Source organism: Neoarius graeffei, chromosome 3 (assembly GCF_027579695.1).
Source record: "Neoarius graeffei isolate fNeoGra1 chromosome 3, fNeoGra1.pri, whole genome shotgun sequence".
Classification (NCBI taxonomy): Eukaryota; Metazoa; Chordata; class Actinopteri; order Siluriformes; family Ariidae; genus Neoarius; species Neoarius graeffei.
In genome coordinates, this window is record NC_083571.1 from 98,113,484 (window position 1) to 98,126,753 (window position 13,270).

Here is a 13,270-nt window from a genome sequence, read left to right on the forward strand (position 1 = left end):
ATCTTCTGTTTTATGATGCGCCAAATGTTTTCTATGGGTGAAAGATCTGGACTGCAGGCTGGCCAGTTCAGTACCCGGACCCTTCTTCTACGCAGCCATGATGCTGTAATTTATGCAGTATGTGGTTTGGCATTGTTGGAAAATGCAAGGTCTTCCCTGAAAGAGACGTCGTCTGGATGGGAGCATATGCTGCTCTAGAACCTGGATATACCTTTCAGCATTGATGGTGTCTTTCCAGATGTGTAAGCTGCCCATGCCACACGCACTAATGCAACCCCATACCATCAGAGATGCAGGCTTCTGAACTGAGCGCTGATAACAACTTGGGTCGTCCTTCTCCTCTTTAGTCTGAATGACACGGCGTCCCTGATTTCCATAAAGAACTTCACATTTTGATTCGTCTGACCACAGAACAGTTTTCCACTTTGCCACAGTCCATTTTAAATGAGCCTTGGCCCAGAGAAGACGTCTGCGCTTCTGGATCATGTTTAGATACGGCTTCTTCTTTGAACTATAGAGTTTTAGCTGGCAACAGTGGATGGCACGGTGAATTGTGTTCACAGATAATGTTCTCTGGAAATATTCCTGAGCCCATTTTGTGATTTCCAATACAGAAGCATGCCTGTATGTGATGCAGTGCCGTCTAAGTGCCCGAAGATCATGGGCACCCAGTATGGTTTTCCGGCCTTGACCCTTACGCACAGAGATTCTTCCAGATTCTCTGAATCTTTTGATGATATTATGCACTGTAGATGATGATATGTTCAAACTCTTTGCAATTTTACACTGTCGAACTCCTTTCTGATATTGCTCCACTATTTGTCGGCGCAGAATTAGGGGGATTGGTGATCCTCTTCCCATCTTTACTTCTGAGAGCCACTGCCACTCCAAGATGCTCTTTTTATACCCAGTCATGTTAATGACCTATTGCCAATTGACCTAATGAGTTGCAAGTTGGTCCTCCAGCTGTTCCTTTTTGTACCTTTAACTTTTCCAGCCTCTTATTGCCCCTGTCCCAACTTTTTTGAGATGTGTTGCTGTCATGAAATTTCAAATGAGCCAATATTTGGCATGAAATTTCAAAATGTCTCACTTTCGACATTTGATATGTTGTCTATGTTCTATTGTGAATACAATATCAGTTTTTGAGATTTGTAAATTATTGCATTCCGTTTTTATTTACAATTTGTACTTTGTCCCAACTTTTTTGGAATCGGGGTTGTACAATATAAATAAGCACAAATCTTTTTAAAAAAAAAGTGAGCATATGTATAAGATGTGGAGGTCACCTGAGATCCTCCAGGGCCAGTTTGTTTCGCTGTCTCACTTCTTCACTGATGGGGTACAGCAGAAGGATTACAAGGCCTGTGATGATGAATGCCACAGGAGCCATGCCAATCAGGAGTTTCAGAGTGTACACTACTGCATTAGGCTGCTTACATGCTCCTGTGTCATAGCCTGCAAATCTACAGCATGGACAAGACAAGATTTACCAACGAAACAAATAAGGGAAAGACATCAGGACTAAAATCTTCCTCTATTGGATACAACCCCTTATAATAAACATATCGCTTAATTATAGAGGATATGAAGGTAAATTATATATGTGCCTTGACGAAACTCACTCTAAACAGAGAGTGGACACTCCCAGAGAGATCCCTGCCGCGAACTTGGTGAAGAAAACATAGAAGGAGTAGAAGATCGCCTCATGGCCCTTCGAGTTGCGGTTTGCCAGCCTGAAATCATCCACTACGTCTGGCAACATTGACCTGGACACAAATCTTGGCCCATCATTTCACATGTCAGACATGCAAGTCATCAGTAAAGCTAATTTATTTTTATAAAGGAGCTTTTAAAAAGATAAACATACTGTACATTGCTGGGTGATTTGTTTAAGAGATTACTCATCAGCCCAAAAGGAAACACTTAAACCCTAAATAAATACTATGTTCCAAACATAAGTCCAGTGATTAACAGGATTGTAAAGTAATTATACCGTATACGTATACATGATGGAATAGTGGTAGCAGCGATGGATTAGATCGATAGGAAACAAGAGGCCTTTCTCGTTGCTGCTTCTCATTTTACAGCTGTTAGCATTTCCCATCCATCCACTTGACATCGTATACCCATGAAAGGTCATTTGAACAAACGATGAGTGAACCTTTCCACAACTTGATTTGACATACAGTACTGTGTAAAAATCTTTGGCACATGTAAAGAAATCCTGTCGACCAAAAATAGCTTAAAAAATAATGAAATGTTTCAACATTAAAAAAATACTATAAACAGTAAGCAGTAAGCTATAATAAATGAAACAAAGTCAATATCTGGTGTGAGACGACCCTTTGCTTTAAAAAAAAAATAGTAGTCTCAGGTACAATGAGTGCAGTTTTATGCGGAAATGAGCTGTAGGTTTTACTGAGCATCGTGCAGAACCAGCCACAGTTCTTCTGGACACTTTGACTGTCACACTCGCTTCTTCATTTTGCACCAAAACCCAGCAGCCTTCATTATGTTTTCTTTTTTAATCTGAAAAGTGGTCTTTTATGTAATATGCTGCTCAGATACAAAAAAGTTTTTCCTGTAACATTTAATATTGTGCTGAAAAACGAACGTTTGGAACTCTAAAATGTTTTTGTACTGACTCGATAATGTAGATGTCATAAAATAGAAATCTGTAACAAAGTTTGTATGAAAAAAAAATCGCATGCCTAAGACTTTTGCACAGTATTTCTCATACTGACAACTCCCACAACAAAATGGAGATCTAACCTTGAATACCAATTCTACTACATCATTACGGATTCGATTCAGCTGAATTGTGACCTGGCAATCAGAACAACTCACTTGGATTCACGAAGCTGTGATTTACTACAGCCAAAAGATTCAAACTCTCCCTCATAAACAAAACTAAAAATTAATATCTAGCTAGGTCCGGGTTCGAGCCCCGTGGCCGGCGAGGGCCTTCCTGTGCGGAGTTTGCATGTTCTCCCCGTGTCCGCGTGGGTTTCCTCCGGGTGCTCCGGTTTCCCCCACGGTCCAAAGACATGCAGGTTAGGTTAACTGAAGAGACTCCTCATCTGTTTTTACGCCGGTAAGTTGTTATTTTAATATTCTATATGGAGGAATTTACCTCACCAAAGCTCTAAAAAACAACAGACAGCTTGATTAAATGGTCACAGCAAAAATTAAGACATCGATTTTTTTTTTTAGCTAACTGTAAACTGCCGTTGCTAACTGTTGTTGCCCTGAAAAGTTGCCCTGTGTCTCACCTAGTTGCCCGTTGCCAGCAACTTTGCTCGGCAACATTGCCCAAAAAGTTGCCCCGTGTATCATCACCATAAGCCCATGTTTACATTAGACCGTATCAGCGGATCATCAGATTAATGTTTTTAAAACGATTAGTGTGCACACAGTAACACCAATACACGATTCGCGTGCACACAGCAACGCCAATACACGGATACGCTCGGCTCCGCAGGCATCCTGCGCTCCAAATCACTCCGCCCTGAACAGCGAGTGCCCTCTGGAGGGTGCGCACTCCGGCCCTGCGCAGCTCACAGAGCACGCGAGTGAAGTGCACAAGCCACGATTCGGGACTGAGCCGCTGTGTGTGTGATCCCAGCGCATATCACTTACTACTTGCAAGTGGAAGGATGGCAAGCCTAAAGACAATCATAACTACACAATGGGCAGTATTTGCATCAGTATTTGCAGTATTTTCATACTTTTATACTCTTTAATGAAAGGTGATACAAGGCGGAAGTTCGCGCCGTTTTTCAGCAGTCGCGTCACATGACCAACGCCAGCGAATCAGGAAGGTGGATGTCACAGTGACGTTGTCCAATGACGACGCCAACTAGAGCTCAGCACAGCGTATCCGCGTATCCACGTATTCTCAATGTTTACACAGCACCGGAGCTGACACGATCTGGATTGAATACGTGGACCCTGGCGGATTCCCGTTTCCCGGCGTTTCCAGGCGTTTTAATGTAAACGGACAGTGCATCCGCGAAGAAAACGAGACAGATACGGTCTAATGTAAACTTGGCCTATGTGTCAGCCCTGTGATGACCTGGCGACTTGTCTAGAGTGTACCCCGCCTTTCGCCCGTAGTCAGCTGGGATAGGCTCCAGCTTGCCTGCGACCCTGTAGAACAGGATAAAGCGGCTACAGATAATGAAATGAATTAATATCTAGCTAGCTAGCTATCCACTAGCCCAACAGGGAAACAATAAGAAGCACGTGATTCTGTAAACAATGTCAGTTTTGTCCCACTCACCATACAGCAGGTTTGATAGGGCAAAAAAACTCACCAGGGTAAAAGTAGTGAGGCAGCTACACTCAGTCCAGAAGATACAGCCACCACATAAGCCACCATCAAGTTTGGAACGAATGCCAGCGTCACAGTGAAGGGCATGATCCACTGCACACAGACACCATCAAACTGCATCACACTACATTATACACAGGCGGGGAAAATACTTGAGTAATTGTACTTTGTAACTGCTTAAGTACTATTGGACTGAAGTTATTAATTCATACAGGATAACTCATTTGCCTCACTTTAAAATAAAAAAAAATTATCAGCCATTAAACTAAAGAAGTACGTTGAACTTAAAGTGCATATTCTGGACCAATTTCTTTTTTTAATATATGAAAGTATGTGGGGCGGCACGGTGGTGTAGTGGTTAGCGCTGTCGCCTCACAGCAAGAAGGTCCTGGGTTCGAGCCCCGGGGCTGGCAAGGGCCTTTCTGTGTGGAGTTTGCATGTTCTCCCCGTGTCCGCGTGGGTTTCCTCCGGGTGCTCCGGTTTCCCCCACAGTCCAAAGACATGCAGGTTAGGTTAACTGGTGACTCTAAATTGACCGTAGGTGTGAATGGTTGTCTGTGTCTATGTGTCAGCCCTGTGATGACCTGGCGACTTGTCCAGGGTGTACCCCGCCTTTCGCCCGTAGTCAGCTGGGATAGGCTCCAGCTTGCCTGTGACCCTGTAGAAGGATAAAGCGGCTAGAGATAATGAGATGAGATGAGATGAAAGTATGTCCCTTTACACACTCATCCGGAAGGGTAATTTTGCACAAGGCCATCTGTCTACAGCAGAAAAAAATAAAATAACAAAACGCGTCTGGAAAAATCCCAAGGGAGTCTGGAGCCAGATTCGTGACGTTACCTGCGGAAGTGCCAGCAGGCTGTGAGAGCTTTGCACGGTTTCAGTGCACAGCCTGTGTACACCAAGCGCTCCCATTTCTCTCTCATTGTCCGGTCTTTTGGAAGATGATGAGTACTAATCCCATCAAGATTGGTGTTGCTACACCCTCCTACAATACATCTGTTAACCATTTTAATAATTACGTGATAACGTTGAAGAAATTTGCAGGAAACCACCAGGTCGTTTTCTCATAAACAAACCAGCGCTGACGTAGGATTCAGAGGGAGGCGTCCCGCACGCGACGTCACGAAAATCAATGTTTCCCAGGAAATCCAAATGCCAAGATTTTTCAGAGGCGGACCAATTCGCCTCAAATGGCTTGATTTCAACTGAATTTGTCTGGTATTGTGCAAGGTAAAAAAATTGCACAAAATGCAAAATGTTACAGATTTTTGACCAAAGTTTAATATAAAATAGGAGAATTACATTGATATTGCTCCTGAATTTACCCGTGATATGCACTTTAAATTGCTAGTTAAAATAAGTTTTGTGCATTAACTTGTTAAATTTGCTAGTTATTAATTTGCACTAGTGCAAACTGTTACTCTCACTCAGGATCTTTCTACTTTATTTTTCTTATTCTTCTCCTAATGTTTTTTAGGATGCTATTTCTCCTCCAGTTTTCAACCAATCATCACCAAATTTCACATGCAGAATCTATCTATCTGTCGATCTAGCTAATCACTGCAATGACATGGGCTCTCTGACGGCTTCAGCCATCAAAGTCTCTAGGGAAGAATTACAGTAGTGGTTTTCCATTGCTTTCTACTGGATTATTATAGAGGTTTTCTCCTCTGAATCATTCTCACTCACATACTTTAGAGTAGCCAGTATGTCTTTGGACTGTGGAGGAAACCAGAGCACTCGGAGGAAACCCACGCAGACAACATACAAACTCCACACAGAAAGGCCCCCATCAGCGACTGGGCTCGAACCCAGAACCTTCTTGCTGTGAGGCAACAGTGCTAACCAACTGCACCACATGCAGAATACCTCTGAGCTGAATTACGTTACGACTTTTAGGCTACGTTCACACTGCAGGCTGAAGTGACTCAAATCCGATCTTTTCGCCCATATGTGACCTGTATCCGATCTTTTATTGACAATATGAACGACACAGATCCGATTTTTTCAAATCCGACCCAGGCCGTTTGGATATGTGGTCCTAATTCCGATCCCTATCCGCTCTTTTCATATGCGACTTCAGTCTGAACCGCCAGGTCGCATTCATCCGACTTACACGTCATCAACAAGCCACAAACGTCACTATTCTGCGCTGAAGTAGGCGGCGGGTCTCTCAAAAAAAGTTACAACAACATGGCACATAATCACGGGCGCAGATAGAGGGGGGGACTCGTCCCACCCAGATTTAAATTCACCTCGTTCGGTCCCCCCCACTTATAGGGAGGAAAAAACGTCTATGCTGTCTTTCTTTGCATAAGGCAAACCTCACGGAAAAATCAAAAGACTAATTACCATTCGGTTTATTGAGGTGCACAGCAGTACATACATAGTTGCAACAACTCACATAAAACAAAGACTGATATTCGGTTGGTTGAGCTGCGCAGACTGCACAGGTTGCGAGCTCGAGCTTGGTTGCTATGGTTACTAACAACAAGTTTGACAGGCATATCGGGGTTGGTTTGCTGGCAGCTTTGTCCCCCCCCCCAGTTTTTTGTCCCTCCCAGTTCAAAAAACGTATCTGCGCCCCTGCGCATGACATCAATGCGAGGGACGCTTCGGGCTGTGAAGGTTCTGAATCTTCTCAATGGAAGGACGCAGAGGTTAGGGAGCTGATTTCCATTTGGGGGGATGCAGCTATTCAAGCTAGATTGGATGGGTCATACCGCAACCGGGCGGTTTTACTTCCGTAAACACTGGCCATGCTCACTGCGTGTGACGTCGTCGTATCCTGCAATGCGCATGCGGAACACTTTTAGGTCGCTTTTCGTTCATACTGAGGATCACATACAAGTCGCATATATTTGTTAATGTGAACGACCTCACAAAAAAATCGGATTTCACAAAAAAATCGGAATTGAGCATTAAGCCTTGCAGTGTGAACGTAGCGTTAGTGGTGATCTGGATCACTGATCCAGAATGAGCCATGAAAAACAGGACTTTTTTTTCAATCACTTATAACTCTGTCAATTTTCATGATTTCTTCAATCTTTTCTTTCTTTTTTTTTTGTTTTGTTCACGGCGGCACGGCACAACTTTTCCTCACTAAGCGTCATTCTCTATCTCTTACCATTCTGAATCTATAGGGTACGGTGACCAGACATCCCAGTTTGTAACAGCTAGCACAAATTATTGTGACTTTACTCACAGTCTCTATATAGTTTAAGTTTTGTTTTCATTGCTAGTGTGCCGAGGGCACCACGGTGGTGTAGTAGTTAGCACTGTCGCCTCACAGCAAGAAGGTCCTGGGTTCGAGCCCAGCGGCTGGTGAGGGCCTTTCTGTGCGGAGTTTGCATGTTTTCCCTGTGTCTGTGTGGGTTTCCTCCAGGTGCTCCGGTTTCCCCCACAGTCCAAAGACATGCAGGTTAGGTTAACTGGTGGCTCTAAATTGACTGTAGGTGTGAATGTGAGTGTGAATGGTTGTTTGTCTCTATGTGTCAGCCCTGCGATGACCTGGCGACTTGTCCAGGGTGTACCCCGCCTCTTGCCCATAGTCAGCTGGGAAAGGCTCCAGCTTGCCCGTGACCCTGTAGAACAGGATAAGTGGCTACAGATAATGGATGGATGGCTATTAAACATTAGCTACCAATGAGCCAAAATCTCAGTTTGCCTGAGTTAGTTTTTCTTATGGGATGGCACAGCAAGAAGGCTCTGGGTTTGAACCTGCTGGTCAACTGGGGCCTTTCTGTGTGGAGTTTGCATGTTCTCCTCATCCATGCATGAATTTCCTTCAGGTGCTCCAGTTTCCTCCCACAATCCAAAGACATGCAGATTAGGTCAACTGGCTACTCTAAGGTGGGGTTTACCTTAGACCGTATCAGCGGATCATCAGATTAACGTTTTTAAAACGATTAACATGCACACAGCAACACCAATACACGATTCGCGTGCACACAGCAACGCCAATACACGGATACGCTCGGCTCCGCAGGCATCCTGCGCTCCAAATCACTCCGCCCTGAACAGCGAGTGCCCTCTGGAGGGTGCGCACTCCGGCCCTGCGCAGCTCACAGAGCGCGCGAGTGAAGCGCACGAGCAGTAATTCGGGACTGAGCCGCTGTGTGTGTGCTCTCAGTGCATATCGGGCATGCGCGTCACTTACCACTTGCAAGTGGAAGGATGGCAAGCCTAAAGACAATCATAACTACACAATGGGCAGTATTTGCATCAGTATTTGCAGTATTTTCATACTTTTATACTCTTTAATGAAAGGTGATACAAGGCGGAAGTCTGCGCTGTTTTTCAGCAGTCGCGTCACATGACCAACGCCAGCAAATCAGGAAGGTGGATGTCACAGTGACGTTGTCCAGTGACGACGCCAGCTAGAGCTCAGCACAGCGTATCCGCGTATTCTCAATGTTTACACAGCACCGGACCAGAAACGATCTGGATTGAATACGTGGACGCTGGCGGATTCCCGTTTCCCGGCGTTTTAATGTAAACGGACAGTGCATCCGCGAAGAAAACGAGACAGATACGGTCAATGTAAACTTGGCCTAAATTGCCCATAGGTGTGAAAGTGAGTGTGAATGGCTGTCTGTCTCTCTCTTTTAACCCCACAAAATACTGGCAATCTGTCCAGGGTGTACGCTGCCTCTCAGCCAACAACAGCCACGACCCACAGTGGATAAACAGCATAGAAAATGGGTGACGTTTTCAGACTAGCTAATCATGCAGTTAAAAATAAATACTTTTTTCTCTTTGGAGAACTTAAGTATATTAAAATTGAGATTTTTTTCCTGCGGTATTTCTGCTTGGAATTCATCTCATCTCATCTCATTATCTCTAGCCGCTTTATCCTGTTCTACAGGGTCGCAGGCAAGCTGGAGCCTATCCCAGCTGACTACGGGCGAAAGGCGGGGTACACCCTGGACAAGTCGCCAGGTCATCACAGGGCTGACACATAGACACAGACAACCATTCACACTCACATTCACACCTACGGTCAATTTAGAGTCACCAGTTAACCTAACCTGCATGTCTTTGGACTGTGGGGGAAACCGGAGCACCCGGAGGAAACCCACGCGGACACGGGGAGAACATGCAAACTCCACACAGAAAGGCCCTCGCCGGCCACGGGGCTCGAACCCAGACCTTCTTGCTGTGAGGCGACAGTGCTAACCACTACACCACCGTGCCGCCCATAGCAGTACTGTTTTTATATCTAAATATATATGTGGTGGTATGTTTTGATAAAAGAGCTGTATAGTCTATAGATTAAAGGACGTGAAGAGTAAAACACACAGAGAGAAACAGGGTAAGAGTTACCGTAATCCCACAGAAAGCTGCAGTCTTCTTGCCAAACCTCTGCAGGAACCACTGCCAGAAAGGGATGCTCAGTGCTGCAGACATCTGCATAGTGGGTGAAAGGGATTTCTTAAAACAATATATAAGAGCTGTTTGGAGTGAAGTGCATCAAAGCAAAAGCAACAAATCTTAGTCATCATCTCTGTAATACAGCACTGTAAAAAAAAAATTTAAAATTAAAAATCTCAAATATGGGCAAGTTTAGTATCTTTTAGCATGAAATTTTTATGACGAGACCGTCAATGATGGCGTAGCTCACTCCAGCCCCGTCTAGTCCAGAAGGAACGACCTAATTGGGCCACCTTGTGCAATAAATGTTGCAAGCTATATACACTATATACAAGCTATATATAGAAGCTATATACGACCTGTTTGACAAAAAGAATCCAAAATGGCAAGGAATTGACCAAGAAGAAGCAATTTTTGTTGAACTACTCATTAACACTTAATTAGTCCATAATTTTAATTAAGTAAATCTGGGTAGAAGTTATATGCACCCTAGGTACCCCTACCCTCATGCCAGAAAGAATCAAAATCGGTGAAGAATTGAGGGAGAAGAAGTGATTTGTATGGAAACTGCTCGTTAGGGGTTAATTACTCCATATCTTCATTATTAATTGCAATTATGCAAATTTGCTTAGAAGCCATATGCAGGCCAGGCAGACCTACCTTCCTGCCAAAAAGAATAAAAATCAGTGAAGAATGAAGAGAGAAGAAGCGATTTTCGTCAAATGTGGACGACGCCGGACAGACGACAGACAACACATGATGGCATAAGATGAGCTAATAAGATTATTCAGTCCATTTTTTTAGATGATTTTCAAGCTTTAAATTTTCTTATTCTCTTGGTAGATACAGCAATGTGGCTTCTTTCTAGAAATAAATGCGTAAAACTTGAAAAATCATCTGCCAAGAGAACAACAATAAAATGTCTAGAAACAATTTTAATATAATCATATAGTATTTGGTTTATAATAGTCTTATAATAAGACATATTAGGTAAATATGTCCATATTCAAGATATTTAAACTTTGTGAAAATATCCTCCATCGCTTATCACATATTTGTCATCTTTAAATGCTTATATACACTCACTGGACACTTTATTAGGAACACCCATACACCTGCTGTTTTATGCAGTTCTCTAATCAGCCAATCCCTTGACAGCAGCACAATGCATAAAATCATGCAGATACACATCAAGAGCTTCAGTTAATGTTCACTTCAAACAGTTAATGTTCGCTTCAGGGTGGTGTAAGTGGTTAGCACTGTCGCCTCACAGCAAGAAGGTTCTTGGTTCGAGCCCAGCAGCCAATGAGGGCCTTTCTGTGTAGAGTTTGCGTGTTCTCCCCGTGTCTGTGTGGGTTTCCTCCAGGTGCTCTGGTTTCCCCCCACAGTCCAAAGACATGCGGTTAGGTTAATATGAGGCGGCCTTGGGCTGAAGTGCCCTTGAGCAAGGTGCCTAACCCCCAACTGCTCCCTGGGCACTGTCGTATAGCTGCCCACCGCTTTGGGAATGTGTATGTGCTCATTGCTCACATGTGTGTCAGGGCAACCCTGCTTCAGATGGGTTAAATGCAGAGGACAAATTTCACTGTGCTTGAGCGTGCATGTGACAAAGGCTCTTGTCTTCTTCTTCACTGTGGCATGGGTGTTAGTGCCAGAGAGATTTGTTTGAGTATTTCAGAAACTGCTGATCTCCTGGGGTTTTCACACACAACAGTCTCTCGAGTTTACACAGAATGGTGCGTAAAACAAAAAACACCGAGTGAGCGACAGTTCTCATCTCATCTCATTATCTCTAGCTGCTTTATCCTGTTCTACAGGGTCGCAGGCAAGCTGGAGCCTATCCCAGCTGACTACGGGCGAAAGGCGGGGTACACCCTGGACAAGTCGCCAGGTCATCACAGGGCTGACACATAGACACAGACACCCATTCACACTCACATTCACACCTACGGTCAATTTAGAGTCACCAGTTAACCTAACCTGCATGTCTTTGGACTGTGGGGGAAACTGGAGCACCCGGAGGAAACCCACGCGGACAACATGCAAACTCCGCATAGAAAGGCCCTCGCCAGCCACGGGGCTCGAACCCGGACCTTCTTGCTGTGAGGCGACAGCGCTAACCACTACACCACCGTGCCGCCCCAGCGACAGTTCTGTGTGTGGAAATGTTTTGTTGATAAGAGAGGTCAGAAGAAAATGGTCAGATTGGTTCAAGCTGCCAGGAAGGACATAGTAACTCAGATAATCACTCGTTACAACCGTGGTGAGCAGAAAAGCATCTCAGCATGCAACAGTAGAAGACCATATTGGGTTCCACTCCTGCCAGCCAAGAACAGGAATCTTAGAATCAAGAACAAGTTCCTATTAAAGTGGCCGGTGAGTGTATGAGGAAATTATATGCTTTTGGAATGAATGCACTCTGGGTGTCATGTGCACTCACCAGAATTGTTAGCACGATATTTTGGAAATGATCCCGAAGATCCACTGCATACGTGCAGAACAACACAAAGTTACTCTGGATCAGCTGCAACAATATAAATAGAAAAAGCGTTATGGAACAACTCAGTTTTGTTCTACCAAATTGTTAGAAATTTGTGCTAGTAGTAGCTGTGTGATAAATCTAATCTGCCAGACCTATGACTTCATTTAATGCAGTCTTTCAGCCATGAGAAGAATGCATGAAGAATGAGCATTAGTGGCTATCATTTATGTCTCAGGGCAATTCTGTAAATGTTTCACTACTGGCATGCTCGCTCTCTCTCTTCTGATTGAATAAATATTGACTGTAAGCTCTTTACCTGGATGGCCACAGATATGAAGAGGAAAGCTGCTGTGAGGGAGAGATATGGCCCATGTCTCATCACCAGCACAAAGCCCTTATGGAAAGGAATGGCTTTCTCTGTCTTTAGTGCATAAGGATCTAAGTAAGAAATAATACTGCATAAGGATAACGTCACATTAATGTCACTCAAGGTCACCATCACTTTTTGTCACTTTATTCGCATCTCATCGCCATCATCAAATTATGCTGTGCAACAATATTACTATTTTGGAACAATATCCTTTTCATTGTGCGGCACGGTGGTGTATTGGTTAGCGCTGTCGCCTCACAGCAAGAAGGTCCGGGTTCGAGCCCCGTGGCCGGCGAGGGCCTTTCTGTGCGGAGTTTGCATGTTCTCCCCGTGTCCGTGTGGGTTTCCTCCGGGTGCTCCGGTTTCCCCCACAGTCCAAAGACATGCAGGTTAGGTTAACTGGTGACTCTAAATTGACCGTAGGTGTGAATGTGAGTGTGAATGGTTGTCTGTGTCTATGTGTCAGCCCTGTGATGACCTGGCGACTTGTCCAGGGTGTACCCCGCCTTTCGCCTGTAGTCAGCTGGGATAGGCTCCAGCTTGCCTGCGACCCTGTAGAACAGGATAAAGCGGCTAGAGATAATGAGATGAGATGAGATCCTTTTCATTCACAAGTATTTGGTACGATATTTTTATTTGCAAGTATTTTCTTATTCATTTCTCACTCACATAATTGCTCCGTACAATTACATTCATACCCTGTGGT

General features: G+C 44.3%; 1 protein-coding gene across 1 annotated transcript in view; it reads right to left on the bottom strand.

Annotated features, from left to right (window-relative positions):
• The window catches only part of mfsd2b (MFSD2 lysolipid transporter B, sphingolipid), a 57,172-nt gene that overhangs the window by 2,509 nt on the left and 41,393 nt on the right, over nt 1-13,270 (bottom strand). Inside the window, exons 9-14 of the mRNA XM_060917744.1 lie at nt 12,511-12,632; nt 12,153-12,236; nt 9,665-9,748; nt 4,320-4,429; nt 1,626-1,769; nt 1,290-1,466 (exon numbers count right to left, since the gene is read on the bottom strand). Coding sequence (XP_060773727.1) covers nt 1,290-1,466; nt 1,626-1,769; nt 4,320-4,429; nt 9,665-9,748; nt 12,153-12,236; nt 12,511-12,632 — 721 coding nt within the window. The remainder of the gene's footprint in view (nt 1-1,289; nt 1,467-1,625; nt 1,770-4,319; nt 4,430-9,664; nt 9,749-12,152; nt 12,237-12,510; nt 12,633-13,270) is intronic.